Source organism: Corvus brachyrhynchos, unplaced genomic scaffold, assembly GCF_000691975.1.
Source record: "Corvus brachyrhynchos isolate BGI_N302 unplaced genomic scaffold, ASM69197v1 scaffold44, whole genome shotgun sequence".
In the NCBI taxonomy this organism is placed as follows: Eukaryota; Metazoa; Chordata; class Aves; order Passeriformes; family Corvidae; genus Corvus; species Corvus brachyrhynchos.
In genome coordinates, this window is record NW_008238359.1 from 1,739,959 (window position 1) to 1,755,867 (window position 15,909).

The 15,909-nt window shown below is 42.4% G+C and overlaps 1 protein-coding gene across 5 annotated transcripts in view; it reads right to left on the reverse strand.

The window, feature by feature from the left end:
• Nucleotides 1-15,909, reverse strand: part of PAK1 (p21 (RAC1) activated kinase 1) — a 75,637-nt gene that overhangs the window by 14,982 nt on the left and 44,746 nt on the right. For all 5 annotated transcript variants that reach the window (XM_017735925.1, XM_017735928.1, XM_017735927.1 and 2 more), the window contains 8 exons: nt 13,380-13,480; nt 11,746-11,893; nt 10,685-10,722; nt 8,668-8,784; nt 8,157-8,331; nt 5,144-5,207; nt 4,231-4,279; nt 1,811-1,923 (listed from right to left, as the gene is read on the reverse strand). In XM_017735925.1, the coding sequence (XP_017591414.1) occupies nt 1,811-1,923; nt 4,231-4,279; nt 5,144-5,207; nt 8,157-8,331; nt 8,668-8,784; nt 10,685-10,722; nt 11,746-11,893; nt 13,380-13,480 (805 nt within the window). The remainder of the gene's footprint in view (nt 1-1,810; nt 1,924-4,230; nt 4,280-5,143; nt 5,208-8,156; nt 8,332-8,667; nt 8,785-10,684; nt 10,723-11,745; nt 11,894-13,379; nt 13,481-15,909) is intronic.

The following is a 15,909-nucleotide window of genomic DNA, read 5'->3' on the forward strand; positions in this document are numbered from 1 at the left end:
GGCATCCAAATATCAGCTTAATTCAGCACTTGGGAAGCACAGGCACATTAGGCTGGGCAGGAGGAACACAGCTCCCCAGCAACAGGATCTTGCAGTTACAGAGCTGAAGTGGCACAATAGGCACAAGAACCCCCATGTTCATCCCAGTTGCTGTTCTGTCCATGTGTAGCACTCAAACAAAAGCTAATCCCTCTGAAAAAGATTAGTGAAAGTGGAGGACAAAAGCAGCAGCTTTTGTTGCTGAAAGTTTGAATAAGACAGCAGGATGTGGAGCTATCCTGCAGCTGGGATGCACGGGCTAGATGAGGTAAGTGCATGTACACAGTGATGCTCTCTAATGGGAAGAGCCTATCTCTCAAATAGTTTTGTCAAAACAAAGCCTCTAATCAGCCAGGAGAAAATAACAGTTCCAGGCCAGATGGAGTTCTTAAGCACTTGTTTCATTTTACACCAGTAACATTCTTCTGCTCTCTCTAAGAACAGGGCGTGTGCCCAGAATCAGTTTCCTGCACACACACCTCTTGCACAAAAATTTCAGGAGCAGACTTTCCGTCCCCTCAACAAAGTAGTTCTTTACAGCTATGCATGGGACACAGCACCACAAAAATTCAGCAACACAACTGTTGCAGTTTGTAAGTGCCTCCTTTTTTAGCTAAGACATTGAAAGCCTGCTAACTAAACCTATTAAAGAAATAGCTGATTAGATTTTGACATACATGCCAAGCATAAAAAGTGTGCAAATCCCCTCTCAAATTTCCAAAAGAGATTCTAGGTCACATCCCTTCATGCTATCTTCCAAAAAACCCAAGCTGCCAAGATTAAAGCCTGCAGCTCACCCTATCCAAGCAGTCTTTACCCTACAATAAAGCAAACCTGTGGTTCATCAGAACTGCTACATTCAGACATTGAGTGCAGCCGACAGAAAATCTTGCTGCAGCTCAAGTGGAACTAGCTCTATTTTTAACAGGTAAAGGACGCAGGCTTGACACAATGCAGCAGTGTGATGTTGATGGTGAATCCAAGCCACCATGCAATGCTTTTGCCAGTTGGGCTTTCAGCATCATAGAATTATAGAATGCTTTGGGTTCAAAGGGACCTTAAAGACCATCTAGTTCCAAACCCCTGCCATGGGCAGGGACACCTTCCTGTACACGAGGCTGCTCAGAGTCCCACCCAACATGGCATTGAACATTTCCAGGGCAGCCTGTGCCAGTGCCTCAACACCTTCACAGTAAAGTATTTCTTCATTACACATAACCTAAATCTACCCTCTTTTGTCTGAAAACTGTTCCCTCTTGTTCTATCACTATCTGCCTTAAAAGTCACTCTCCCTCTTTTTTAAAACCTCAGTGGACAGTCACAGGGACAAGACTACATCTAACCCTGGAAGGAGTCTGCTCCTCTGGCAGCAGAACACCACCATTGCTCAGTGGAAAAGAAGAGGAAGGCAAATAGAATAATACATTTCAAAGTGTTTCTATTTCTCCTTTAGTAACAGGAAGGAAACAAGCAGGAAATTTGTTGTGTCAAATTTGGCAAAGGAGAGAGACGAAAAATGGAGTCCTGACAGGACCTTTGTTGCCAGCCTCTCTAAGGAGAGCCTAGACATCCCACTAACACTGGTTCAGATACCTGTTTCTCCTCGTTCTGGAGAGAGACTGCCAGGCCACCCACACTCCCACAATGCCACATGCATTAAGCAATGCAAGGTTGTCCCACACTTGCATTAAACTGAGCCAGGAACCATTAAGACACCGACATGGAAGTGTTTTCCAGTGTCCCTTTGTGAGCCCTTCAAATACTGACATACCTGTCCAAGTAGTTGACGATGTTGGAGTTTTTGTTTTCCCTCATCACAAGGATTTCATTAATAATCAGTTCTTTTTTGGGCTGCTGCTGCAAATTCATCTGTTTGATTGCAACCTGCAATGAAAAGAGATCAAGCAAAGCATTATTGCAGGAGTCCCCCAGAAACTTGCCAGTACCAGTCCATTTAGTCCCACATTCACATGAGGGAGGATAAAAACCTTTTCATCATGAGGTCACTTTTTCATCATTAGCTACTGAATCCTACTACCATTCCATAACTCTACAAGTTCCTGCAGCCAGTCCATTTCCACACATGCTGGATAATGCTTAATGACAAAAAGAACAAGGGGAATTGCCATTTTCATACTGGATCTTCATGTCACAGTTGGATAGCCGTCTCCATCTACAGCTTCTTGGTAATAAGGAAGAGATCCCCTTACTCTGGCATGGACTGATATGCCAAAAAGTTTTTATTTCTGAAAGGATTCTTACTAATTTTATATTTAAATGAATGTTTCTGAAAATTTTTTGGTGTTTTTTTTCCTCTGCCCATGCAAATTTCTGCTTCTAGAAGTCTAAAGGAGGGTGGGTAAATAACACAACCATGCTTAGTACTTCAAGGTAGTAACTCTATTTCTTTTGTCACAACAAGACCTGGGGGAGAGAAGCACCAGTGTTTAGATAAAAGGCTGAAAATAAATGAATTTGAGCCAGTTTTATGGCCAGTCATGCCTGAAGTGCAACAGGGATGGATCTGTCAGCTGCAGCCCTTTGGTTTAGTAGCTTTCTTCCTGTTTTAGGATACCAGCTCTGCATGCATATATGCAAAGAGCAGGAAGGTTACAGCATGTTTTTAACTCTTGTATTCAAGTTTCCACACTACCAGTACTTTGTGAGAGCACCTGGCCCTCTGAGGAACCTCCAAATCAGTAAACCTACTCAGCAGAGCTGGAGGCAAAAATAACTCACAGATGTCACAACTCAACTGCTTTTGGTACAATATTTAGGCAAAGGGAATGAGATCAAACTACACCTTTACAATACTGCTGTGCAGAGAAGAAGGCCTGGGTGAATGGATCAGAGCCAGCAACTACAGTAACTCACAAAAACAAGGATTAAAAGAAACAAGCCACAGAGTGCCAATATAGATGGATACAATCAGCATTTCGAAAGTATAGCAGGGAAGACTATAGAAAAATCCCAACACATGAGAAGGCAAGAGCAGACAGACATGCTGGTTTTCCACAGTACTCACAAGGCTGCCAAACAGTACTTAAAGAACTCAAAAACAAAACCCCCATGCTGCTCTTTATACAAGACCAGAGAGAAGAATGAAAGATGAAGAAGAGAGGGAAGACATTTTATGCAGATAAAGAAGTTCCCAGTGTTCCCCTGCACAGAGCTCCTGAGTTCAGTGCACTTCACAGAGAGGAACAAACAACAGCATGACAAAGTTACAGCGATCCCAAATGCAGATTTTAAAATCCAGGGCCTGGTCACACTAGTGTAACAGGAATGATTTAAAAGTCTGTTGCAATACAAGAGCTCAAATTCTCACATGGGAGTCACCCAAGTGGTCCAGGAAGAAAGCAGAAAACCATCAAAGGACTTCCTCCTGCTATAAAATTTCTCATTGACTCAAAATAAATATAAGAACTCTTCCTTAAAGGCTGCAATTAAACTGTATTACTTCTTCAGGAACTAAAAAAGGGGGTGAAGGAATTTCAGCAACAAGCACAATTATGAAATTTACTGGTGAATAACTCCTTACATTGTACAATGCAAAGTAGACATGCATTGTGGCAGACTTCCATAAATAAATTCAGAATAACACATGCATTTTAATCTTTTTTAAAATCCTCCATCTAGAAATAAAGGTTTCCACAGATGCTGTATATCCATCACTACTAGTTTATTATGCAGGCAATAAGCATGGCACTTCTCAATATTTGAGAGAAAAAAGAATAGACGGGCATTCCTTGTCTCCAAATTCAAGGGCAGAAAGTAAGTGGGCAAAGGGTGGGAGAGGAACTATTTCCATGCAAGTTAAGTAGTACAAGTGTAGGAAGAAAAGGAGCAGAGGGCAAATAAAAGAGCTTGTATGGACACATGAAGAAATCTTGGGGAAGAAGAGAGAAACTTTTACTGAGGAACTGCCCAGATCCAAACATTTGCTTCTCGCTTTTGCAATCACAGAAAGAATCTTTATAAATATGAAGTTATTCAGGAATCAAAACTTGGGAAGTAATTTTTTCCAGTTCTCTCCTCAGACCATTCAACCATGTCTCATTAGTAAGTAAATAAAGACCTCATTAAAAATAAGATGTCATGAATCCCTGAAAGACAGTATTTTGGAGCATCAACTCGAACTTTTAGGATACAATCCAAAATCCACTGCTGTGGTACTCCGGCAGCACTTACCTCCTGTCCTGTAGCTACATCTATTGCTGTGTAAACTGTACCTGAGGCTCTAAACAAAACAGAGAAAAAAAAAATAAATTCTTAGTGTCTCAAAGTAAAAGTGAGAGCTTAACACATGCCCCTTCCCATTTGTCTCTCTGAAGTGCTCTCAGTCCCGTTCCTTTACATGCAATAATTTCAATGGTAAACATCAGCTGAAATATTTCTGAGACAAGGCTGTTGTTGGAGCAGAAGCCAGAGAACTTATGGGCAAAAAAGCTCCTAATAAGGGACACTGTGGTCATCCAAACCCTTGCTGCTAAACCAGCAAATTGTAGGACTGTGAGTTTATCCCATTTCAAGTGGCATGACTGCAGTACCCTGGCTTGCAGAATGCCCAATATGGTAACAGAGCAACAGGATCAGCTAAAGTAAACAAATGTGGCATTTGTAGTGAGGAAAAGAGGAGTTTGAGCACATGGAGCCAACTGCAGGTCTGTGTTTTGCCTCAGTACAGTCTCTCCTACAACCTCTACTGTCCCCCTGCTTAGAGGGCCACAGCACATGCCTTGAGAAGAGCTGATTCAGAAGCAAACCTGTAATATGAAGATGGTCTTGCAGTTCTTTCCCTGCTTGTAGCTGTATTTATAAACCTGATCATCTAATGGCATAATTTTTTATACTACAACACAATTGCACAAAAACCCGGTCCCTGTGACTTTGCCAGGAACAGGAGAACAGCTGGAGGGGATGTGGAACCCAGCAAAACAACCAAAAACAAAAAAAGAAGAAAACAAATAAACAACCAAACAAAAGAAACTTTCCAAAGTATCCCAAACAGCTTTTCCAGCAAGCTTACTTAGCCTGGTTTCAGTGGATTCCTCTTAGCATAAGGAAATGAAAGGTCTAGGACAGAGAAGAAGCATATACTAACCCCTGTCCAATCTTCTCAAAATTCGTGTACTTCTTTTTTGGATCACCCACACTCACGATACTTCCTACAAAAAACAAAAAACAAGAGGATTTTCTTCAAGTCCTTTTTTCATACAGCTACAAGAACTAGCTGCAAGAACAGCTCCAGTGGCCACAGCAGGCTCTGATGAACCACTCGTCAAATCTAGAGGCACATGGACACCAAGGAAGCCCTCAGTTATTTACACACATACCAGCTGCAGCATTCCCTTCTATCAGGACCTTCCCTTCAGAAATGATGGGACACAGACATTAAGAACATTTAACCTTCACTAGCAGTCATTACTAGGTGCAGGATGGGGATACACAGGCCTAACACATGGAAAAACAATTATTTGTTGGAAACCTGCTACTTAAAGTCACTCCCAGCTTCAGCACCCTGGATGATCTAAGATGTGCCCGCACTGCAATCTCTGAAATTGGAGGCTGGGCTCTCAATCATCTTGGAGCCAACAGTCTTTTACAAAACTAGCCAAAGATTTCCTTACACCATGACAGCTTGTAGCAGAAAAAAAGTATTTATGATATTTTTGTACCAGCACAACCACAGCCATTTACTGACCCAGTGACTGGGCTGCAAGACTCAGGAGAGAAGGTGGAGAGACCCTTCAGAGCCAAACCTCCCCTGCCCTGTCTTGGGCAATGCTCAGCGGCTTTTCTAGGAACCTGACAGCCAGCACAGGTTTAGCAGCAGTTGCCAGCATCCCTCTGGGTTTGGAAAGCAACCTGAGACCATCTCAGTTTGTTCTCCCAAAACACGGCTCTTCAGCCAACAGAAAGTCCATCACTGCATCCCTCAAAGGGAAAAGCACTTTGCCTGGTGTTCCACAGCATGTGGCTGCAGACTTTAACTGATATTGATAACTCCTCTATGGCAGGCAGGAATTACCCCTTTTTAGGGCAAAGAAACCAGATCCAGCAATTTCTAGAGCTCAGCTGGTAGCCAGTCCCCTCTCTAACAGCACCAAGGTGGCTCACAGGTTCAAGGGATGCAGAGCTGCATCCGAGTTGGTGTTTGCAAGTCACTGAGGCTGCCAGCATACGGTGCCGCTTTCACAGGGTCTGGGGCTGAGCCTTAACAGATGTATATTGGCAAAGAAACTGCTCATGGACATTAAGCCAAGGAAACCAGTAGCAAGCAGAGCAAGAGCAGGCTATTTTCAGACACCATTGGAGAGAAGCCAGACCCAGAGGGTTTAGGACAGACAGAGGTAGAAGTAGGGAATATGGCCCATGTTTGGAGAGGAGGGCAGGAAGAGAAATCTGGCTTTATAAAACCCACTCTACAATTACAGAAGCGATGCTGTCTGCCCTGAGGACTGGTATTTCTGGACAAATATTCATAAATTTTCCCTCAAAGCCTAACACAGGCTACAAGATCAGACTGCAAATGTTTCCCCAAGGCAAGGACTGGACAGAATGCTGTGGTGACAAGAGGCATTTGCCAGTTTTTCCCTGTTTAATGCTCTTAACTCTAAAATAGTGGGAGGTTTCCTACCTTCCAAAGAGTCGGGTGAGGATTCATTAATGTTTGTACCAATGCTGTGTTTATGCTGAGAGGTAGAGATTGAGCAGCTTCCTTTTAACCTTTGCACACATTTAGCGCATCTTTAATATGTGTAAATATATTTTTGCTTTACAGTTTTAATCATTTTATTTACGTGTCAAACTAAAATGTCAAAAGGCTGCTTGTCTGCACAAGTACAGCTCCATTGCCCTCAGTGGAAAGACATTTTTACTGAGATTAAGACTAAAGATTAAAACTTCATAACATTTTTCTGACTAGCCCACATATAGAAGTTGACACCTGGAGCAAGCAAGGTATCAGAACATACATCTGCTTCCCAACACTCCTAAAAGTAGCAATTGCACTTCTCTTTGTGACTGAAGTGGGTGTATTTGTATTAGAATAGCACCTTTTTTCCTGCCACAGTTCCTACCTGGTCACAAAATGTCTTGAATCCTTAATGGTACAAAGATCCTGCTAACTGAGTGAGTGAAGTCGATGTTTTGAAACAACAGGTGTGAGTTTTCCAATAGCAAGCAGTTCTAGTTCATAAGCGATCAAGACAACTTAGGCTTTATTTAGAGAAATCAGGTACCATTTTTTAATATTTTAAAGTTTTTTTAAAGTTATATCCTCAGATTAAGTCTTCATGTAGCTACTAGACTCTTATTCCTAAAACACTAACAAATATCTACTCAAGCCAAGGAGGTCAGCCTTACCATAGAGATGCTAACACAATTTAAGTCAACTGACAAGCAAGGAATGGATGTAATTAATACAGGATTAGTAGTTCAAAGAATTAGAAACGCTCTACTCTAATAAAACCTGGCCCAGGCTGAGGATAGCAATCAATTGCATGAAAGAGCTGGTTCAGCGGTTGGATATGCCACAGCAGCTTTGTGGCAAAAACCACCAAGCAGCAGAGGGGCACTTGCACTGAAAGGCAGGAACTGTTAAAGACACGAGGGCACAACTGAGAGACTTGATGAATTTTTCTCATTAAAAACTCACCAATTTGGCTACCCACAAAATGTTAAAGCACTTAAAAATAACCAAGTCACTTTACACCACGGTACTGTGGAAAGCAAACTTGGGGATGCATTAATTTTCTCTACATCTTTCAGACACCTTGTGTCTAACATTGCAATATAATAATTTGTGCTTCAGAGCTACAGAATAAGACGTGGAACAATCTCAGACTTCATTGTTAAATAGATGTTATTTGTTCAGGGCTTGTTTTGCAGAGCCTGAGGATCTGTAACTCCCTGGGGACTTCAGCAAGTATCACAGGTGCTCAGTTTATGTTCAAGCTCACCCCTTACATCTGCCCCCAGTGTTGTGTTGTGACTGTGTGCCTATGTCTTCAGTAAGGGATCTCAAAACAGGAAAACATTTCAGCTTATTGACATTCTGAGAAACCAACACAGCAGGACCTGGAATTTGACTTTGTTAAAGAACAAGGACATACTTAATTTTTCCAGTATCTCTTCATCTGACATTTTTGGCTTTTTCTTTTGCTTCTCTGTGTTCCTGACCAGCATGTCGGGTGCTGTTGTGCTGTTTTCCGAGGGAGAAGAAATAGGAGAGGTGGCCACATCTCTGGTAGGAGGAGGAAGAGGGTCTATCACAGAGCGGGTGTATATCTAATTTTGTTGAGAAAAACACATAAGTCAGGTGAAGATTTAAACACTTCTATTCATCTTCTTATTATTGCTATTGTTCTGGTTGTTGCCAGGGATGCATTTCTACAGCTACTTTGCTAGCAACTAACATCACTAATCAAGGATTAGTGATTAATCATTAATCGTGCCCCCCCCAACTAGGCAGGTGACAATACTAAGGTGCTAAGAAGGAATGGCTCCCATTGCATCCCTCCTGCTCCCTAGAAGGGCTCAGCATGCCATGCAGAGGGACAAAGTCACAGTCAAGGCCTGACTGTGGTTGCAGCAGTGAGGGCTGAACAAAGAATTTCTGCTCACAGATTTGGTGTGTTCAGGTCGCGGAGCTATCACAGGGGGTGGAGCTGCATCATCTTCATCATCCTCATCTTCAGACACTGAGGGTACTGCAGGGGTCTCAGAGACAGCCTTCACATTCTGCATGGAGTTGCACAAATAGCAAAAATCAAAACCCAATCGCACATTGTAAACAAAATCACAAACACTGGATTAAGCTCCTAACAGAGATTGCACTGAAGCAAGTGCAGAAAAGCAATAATCAGAACAGGCTGGAGAGTTACAGTGTCTGAAAAATTCAAGGCCCAAGGTTTCTGAGTCTTCATGGGAAATGGGTGTGCAGTCCAGCACTGCCTGACATAGCTGTTCAGACAGAGCTCCTCATCTGCCTGACTGATAGCAATCCCCTTCCCAGAAGACCTGGGCTCTCTCACTGCTTCCCCAACACCCACACAGCTGCCCAGCAAGTTTTGGGACACTCAAGTTTGAAAATATCTCTCCCTATTTATACTGTCTCTTAGGGTTTTTTGCTTACTTCAAACCCTGACCATTCAAGTATGAAAATTTCAGACTTTAAATGCTAGAATTTGCATCAAACTCTTAATGTTTTCTCCAAAAGTTAGGAGGTCAAGTTAATGTTGCCTCTGGTATTATGATCGAGAATTAATTAATGTGAGATTTTGGAAGCAGAATCTGGCAAAATCTTTTCAAATCTCTTTTAAAATCACTTCCTAACATAAAATTTAATGGAAAAATAGGAATGATTTATTTTTTTAAAAAACAGTTGTAAAGGTGGATAAAAAATTATCTGGAATTTTCTGCAATACTATGATTAGGAATGAAAGTAACTTTTAAACTTATACATTTAAAACTGGATTTGAAATTCATTACATTCTTTACACTATAAACATCTCGGAATAAACTTGGTGAGGTCCTCAACCCACTAGACCAGTTCTGTTTGTGCATCATCACCTCCCTAAGAGTGGCAGGGGGAAAAGTATTAAAGTTCTCAGAAAGAGGGGGAAAGCAACACAGTATTTCACTCAGCCTAAAATACTTGAAGTCATCATCATCCTGACAAATAATTGTCAAAATGCACTTGACATGACACAAAAGCCTGGCCTGTTAAAAGCAACAAGGAAGAACTATGCACTGGGAGTTTCCTGAATATCCCCAAAATTAAAGGTTAGCCTGAGGGAGGGCATTGGGTATCTCAGTAGACTGGTAACTACTGCTTTAACAGGATTTACTTAAAAATCCAACCTCAGATATTGAAACTTCTGAGGACTGACATACAATGACATGCAATAATGAACAACGGCAGAAACATTTTCCTTTTCTTTTTACAGAGAGTCCTAAATGATCAGATCTGAATAAGCTGCCTTTGGAAGGGTGAAGAACAAGCCAATTCTATGTAATGACATGGCCATGAGAAAACAAGAGATGAGGGAATTGTGGGGTTTTATGAACCATCTTCAACTGAAAGTTTTGTTTCTTCCATCTCACAGGCACACACAAAAATTTATTACATCTCCTAACAAAGCAAATAGGAGTGGTGCCTGCCCTGGTAAGGATTGAGTAAAGGTCAAGCAGAGAGGAGGAGAACCTTTTATTTCCTGTTCTGCTAGAGATTAGTCTGGTTAATCAACATTAGCTTTGGTAAATCAGACTTAGTGGTTAGTAAATAAACTTTATTATATCACAGATGTTTATAGAGACATAAAACCTGACAGCAGAGTGGTTATCAAATTCTAGGTATAGGAGAAGACTAACTTCTATGAAAACAGAGCTATTTCTATTAATTAATTCACTAATTTGCATTCACTAAAGATCCTACTTCTGTCCACTTTACTCCCCATCAGTTGAAAAAAAAAAAGTGAAAGGAGCATGCCTGTTTTTATAAAGATATATTCACTACACAAATATATATAGTTCAGATTTTAAAACACTAAGCAAACTACAAGTTTACATGTAATTAACTGGTTTTTTGCAAGTTTTTCTAATCCCCAAACTCGAGACAGAATGTGAGTGTAAGGCTTACCAATGTATTCGATGAATTGTAATCCTCTGCTGATTTATCTGAAAGACAGGTAACAATGCCATTATAAATGAGTTATAAACGCAGCAGCAGTGGGGAGAGGAGCAAGGGACAAGCTGTCTTTAGAAAAGGCAGGCAAAAAGGCTGCTCCCAAACTTAGCTTCCTAACTCCAGCTTCCCAGAACCAGCCATACCCTGGCAGATATAGGAACAGAGGGTAAATAAATGCAGACAAATGCAGGGGTCACGAATCCCTGCTGCAGGAGGGTGGAATTGCCCAGAGCAAAACCTGAATGAATATGGTCCTCCATCCACATACACAAAATATTATCAATGGACTAAGTCAGCAGCAGAGGCACTACAGCTGGCTCCCTCCTGCATGATGTTCAGTCTCAGATGCCTAAACTTCCTGCAAGAGCACAGAGAACCCCACAAGTCAACTGGTGGGGTCTATCCAGGCACTAGTGGGGAAGATTTGCACTTTTATCCCTGCTCAGAGCCTTCCTAATTAGTACCAGATCTGGTGACATGGTTCTATCCCCTTAAAAGAACCAAAGTAGGGGTTAATATTTAGAAATTGCAAAAATTTAGAGTTGCAGTTGAAAGGGAGGAGTAGTAATTGCAGATGTCCTTCAGAGGGCAGATAATCCATAGAAAGAGGCACAAAACCTTGAGAGTTTTGACTTTTAGAGGAATCCAGCCAGGAATTTTCAGGCACCCAGGCAGCTGAGCCATATTCCTCAGTCATGGCACACGGGAGCAGAGAGACTCTCACCCCAAAGACACAAAAAGCAACATCCACACCCACCCTGCAAACTGAAACTGGTGCAAAATTTAGCTGCCTGTTTTCTCCAGGGATTTTCATCACTGGGAGCCCAGCCCCAGCAGTCTGGGATCTGTTTTCCAGATGATGTCTGTGAGCATCAGAAAAAATATGTGTTTGGGAGGCTTAGCCAGTTGACTGACCTCCTCTTTTTGCAGCTATGCTGGGCATCAGGATTAACAGAATGGAGAGACTAACGGAGAGTTGGACAACGAAGCCACATGAGACCATCACCATGTACCTGTGAAACTCATGTACTTCTGGCTGTTGGAGATCTTCTTGGAGTTGTAAAACTCCAACACGTCCAGCACTGCCTGGGGGTTCTTCTTCTGTTCTGACTTGGTGATGTTGGAAGTCTGCAGCAGACGTGCCCATTGCTCTGGCATTCCCTGTGGGAAGAGGCACCTTGTTAACACACAGTTGGCCTAACGTGGTCCACAAAACATAAGCCCACTGTCACAATTCTGCCCCAGCTTTTGGAGTTACACAGTACTGTGAGGGAAATAGGGAGAAAAGAGGACAGGAGAGGAGAGGAGAGGAAAGAAAAAGAGGTGGTGAATGTGTGCCTCCCTAGCCACTGCCTGTGCTACAAATCACACTTGGGCATGTAAATGTCACTCTGCTCTTGGGTGACTCACATGTCCTTTGCAGACCAAAATTCAAAAACCAGAAAGGAGAAGACTCAATTGCTGCAGTTCAGGAAAAGTCTCAGGCAAAAAAACCAAAACAAACAAAACACAAAATCCTTTATGCACAGGTATACACATACTTACATATACACCCTGGAAAGACTATAGAAGTAACATACAGTGCATAGCCTCCAGCACAATGCACATGCAACACTCATTTGGGTCTTCTGGTAGCACTAGAGTTCTTTGGTAACAGCAGTGTGGTGCCCATTGTAACCAGAGCTGGGAACGCAGAGGTGTTAACTTCACATCTCAAGCTCTGAATTTCGGTATAGGGACATCATTTAAGCCAGAAAATAAACACACCTGGAGAACAGCCAGACTTGTGCCTTTCCTCACCAGCAGGGATAACAGTTTGTACAGACAAAGAGGCAGAGATTGGGATCCATTAGCAATGACATTATAATCCTCCCGGTTCAACAGGATGGCTGGATACACCCCTCAGGTAATGCCCCACTGATGCCTTGAAGCCCCAAGGCATCAGCACTGGCACACGTGGGGTAACCTGGGCAATTCTAGAGGCTGCCATGCAAAACACAGCTGTACACGTGATTCAGGGTAGGGGAATAAAGCCCCTGAAAAAGCACCATATTACAGACAGGTAGAAACACCTTGCTCACAAACAACTTCTGCTGCTAGGAAATACTCTCTCATAACCAAAATAAGAATAAAAATATGATGATGATGAAATACAACTCTGTCTTTACAGTATTTTGCATGTCAATGAATGAAAAAACCCACAACACATAAAAGCATCTGACATTTAGCCTTAGGGCAGCACATGCATATTCTGTCCTAAGTAGTTGTAGACAGCTGTGGGCCTCCCACAGGAAAACTCCCAGATCCCCAGTTGGGGGACACAGACTATGCTGTAGACCTATTTCAGCTCTAGAAGAGGAAGGGAGGGGAAGAGAAGGGAAGGGAGGAGAGATATACCATGTTTAGCTGACCACAACAGCAAAAAAAAACAGGAAAGGAAGAGTTTGCTGGCAGCCTGATCTCCTGGGATGTGCCAAGTTTGACAGTCTTTCAGCATGGATTAGTGGGTAACCTCTGCAGATGTGTTTCAAATGAGATCAAACTAGATGATGGTAATAGCCCTTCCAGCATAAAAGATTAATGGGCCCTGGCTCCTCCTAGCAATAAGCTAAACCACACAGTTCCCTTTTCCTCCAGATTTGCTTACTGTGAATTCTCCCGTGACTGCATCAAACCCCACGTGAATCGTGTGTTCAAAGTCTGAAGGGAGGGAGATCTCCGGCCGCTCTTTCTCTTTCTTCTTATTGGCTGCAAGAGACAAAAACAACAACAATTAAAAAGTCCATAAATGCATCAAGAATTAAAATCTCCTCAATAGCTTCTAATTCACCTATACAACCACCCCACACACACACTTTTGCTAGTCATAGGATTTCAATCTGGAGCAGAGAAACACCAAGTTTAAAAACTTTGTTTCCTCACTTAAGAGAAGCTACAGAGAGGGGACAACAAAAATACCTGTAATACAGGACAAGCATAAAAGAAACTGATATTTTCAGTATGTAAAGTGTCAACTAGTATGTCTAGACTCAACAGCATGAGACCTATTTACTCTAAAATAGCCACTCAAACTTACACAGGTCAGAGTCAAAAGCTCCACAGTGGCAGTAAGTGGAAGCCAGTCAGTTTTGAACACATTTTTTTTATTTGTTGTTTTAAGCAAGTTAAAAAAAAATATTATGTGCTTTTAAATGTACACCTGCCTCTCACACAAAGCTAGGGACAAAATTAACTACAAATACTGCTTAGAAATTGCTTTCTTCATCCTATTTCCTCAAAAGTGTATGAAGAAACCCAAATATAATGTGGGCTTCTGCTACAAATTATTTGCTCACAAAATGAATTAAAGGTGGTTTTAATAACCAGCTTTGAAAACATGAGCAAGACAGCAGAATCTGGCAGGTGAGGCGCAGAAGTCATAAAGAAACAGGGAAGGAAATACATCAAAGCAGATGCACCCTGCAAATTTTAAACTGAGGTCGTCAAACAAGATTATCAGTATGCATTGGATTCAGTTCATCCATATTCATTATGTACTAAGGGCTCCACCTTCCTTTTAGTATTTGTTGTATTCAAAAATTGAGATTAGTTTAAGGAAGAACCACATTCTAGTTGGCTTTGCTGCTGCTTGCAATAAAATGAGTGAAGCCAGGAGAAGGTGAGCAAACCACTCACGTTTCCCAGACGCTCCCCTTTTTTATCCAAAGCCAAACAGAATTTGTTTTGTGGCTGACATTCCCCAGCACACTTTTGGCAACACAGATGCCAAACCCCAGGTATTTCAGAAGCCTGCAAGGCTAACACTCAGAGTAGCAATTCTTTAAGACACTGCTGCAGTTGGCTGTGTAGAGAGGCTCAGGGCTGGCCCCAAAGTACTGAATCCCGTTTCCTTCAGTGCCAGCTCTGGCACCATTCTCTGTATCATTACAGAGCTACAGTTGTACAGAGTAATTTTGGAGAAAGAAAAAGGATCAGATGCTCCATTTGGGACACGAAGATGGAACAGATTGTTTTTGATCCCTCTTTCAAACAAAGGGGATGGGGGAAGCTGAGTCGCAGAGGAGCGACAGAGCTGCCAAGGGGCAAAGAGCTATGCTGGAGGAGCCATCCCTGAGAAGGGAGCGAGGAGGAGACAGGAGCAGCTGCTGGTTAGCAGATGGTGAGCATCTGCAGCACAGAGGCCTGCTGCACACAGCAGCAGTGGATGGAAAGCAATAGGCAAAGAAGTGCAGGGAGTGCCATCAGAGGCACCATATTCCATAGGTCTGCCTGCAGGATCAGTCCACTTATCCAAGCCAAAGAGTGAGGTGCCATCTCAGCCTAGAAGCCCATTGCTCAGGTGAGGAAGAAGAGGACACCTCTACCAGCACCACTGTGCAGGAGTTCCTCACGGGCAATGAACACCCACACATGGTCCAGGGCAGCTGCCACGGCAGAGTTGAACATATTCCTAAAAAACCTAAAGGGCCTTAAGTCGTTATCCAGAAGTCTTAGGTGTTTTTTTATTTCTACATTGAGGCAGATCTGACAGATCTAGAAGCCTAAACATTATTAAACCATTAATAACACAATTGCCTTTGTAAGCAGATATTTATGTCATAGCAGGTGGTATAAGGGAAAAAGAACTAAAGAGATAGGCACTCCCAATATTGCTAAACACTTAATGTCCCTTTAAAGTGATTGCATTATCCTTGCAATAAGCTTAAAAGACTTGAAGAATCCTAATAAAAAAAAAAATCAAAAAGAGAAATAATATAATATATTTAAGACAACCTGCCTACCACCACCAAAGGCTTCATTCCCACAAACACCTCACCACCTCCTCATTCATAAACCCCCTTTTCAATGCTGTTACAAGAGCCTCCCATAAATTTTCCTTATGATGCTCTGGCACCCTGAGCTGCTACTGTGAAGCATGATGTCTGACCATGCAGTGAGCCATCCTGAAGCACACTGAGATGAGAAAGCTCTTGACCACTGCTAACATGGAGTAAAGTTCTCCCAGTCACCATGGGAAGGACTCCTGGTTGCTGCACACTGTCACCTTGTGGGTAAAACCTTGCCTCTGTTCGAAGCTGCAGCTGAGCTCAGCAAAGCTCACAGGAGCTAAGTGTGCCCCATTCAAGCAAGACTGATATCCTCAATTAGTCACTGATGAGTCCCCTGAGCCCAGGCAG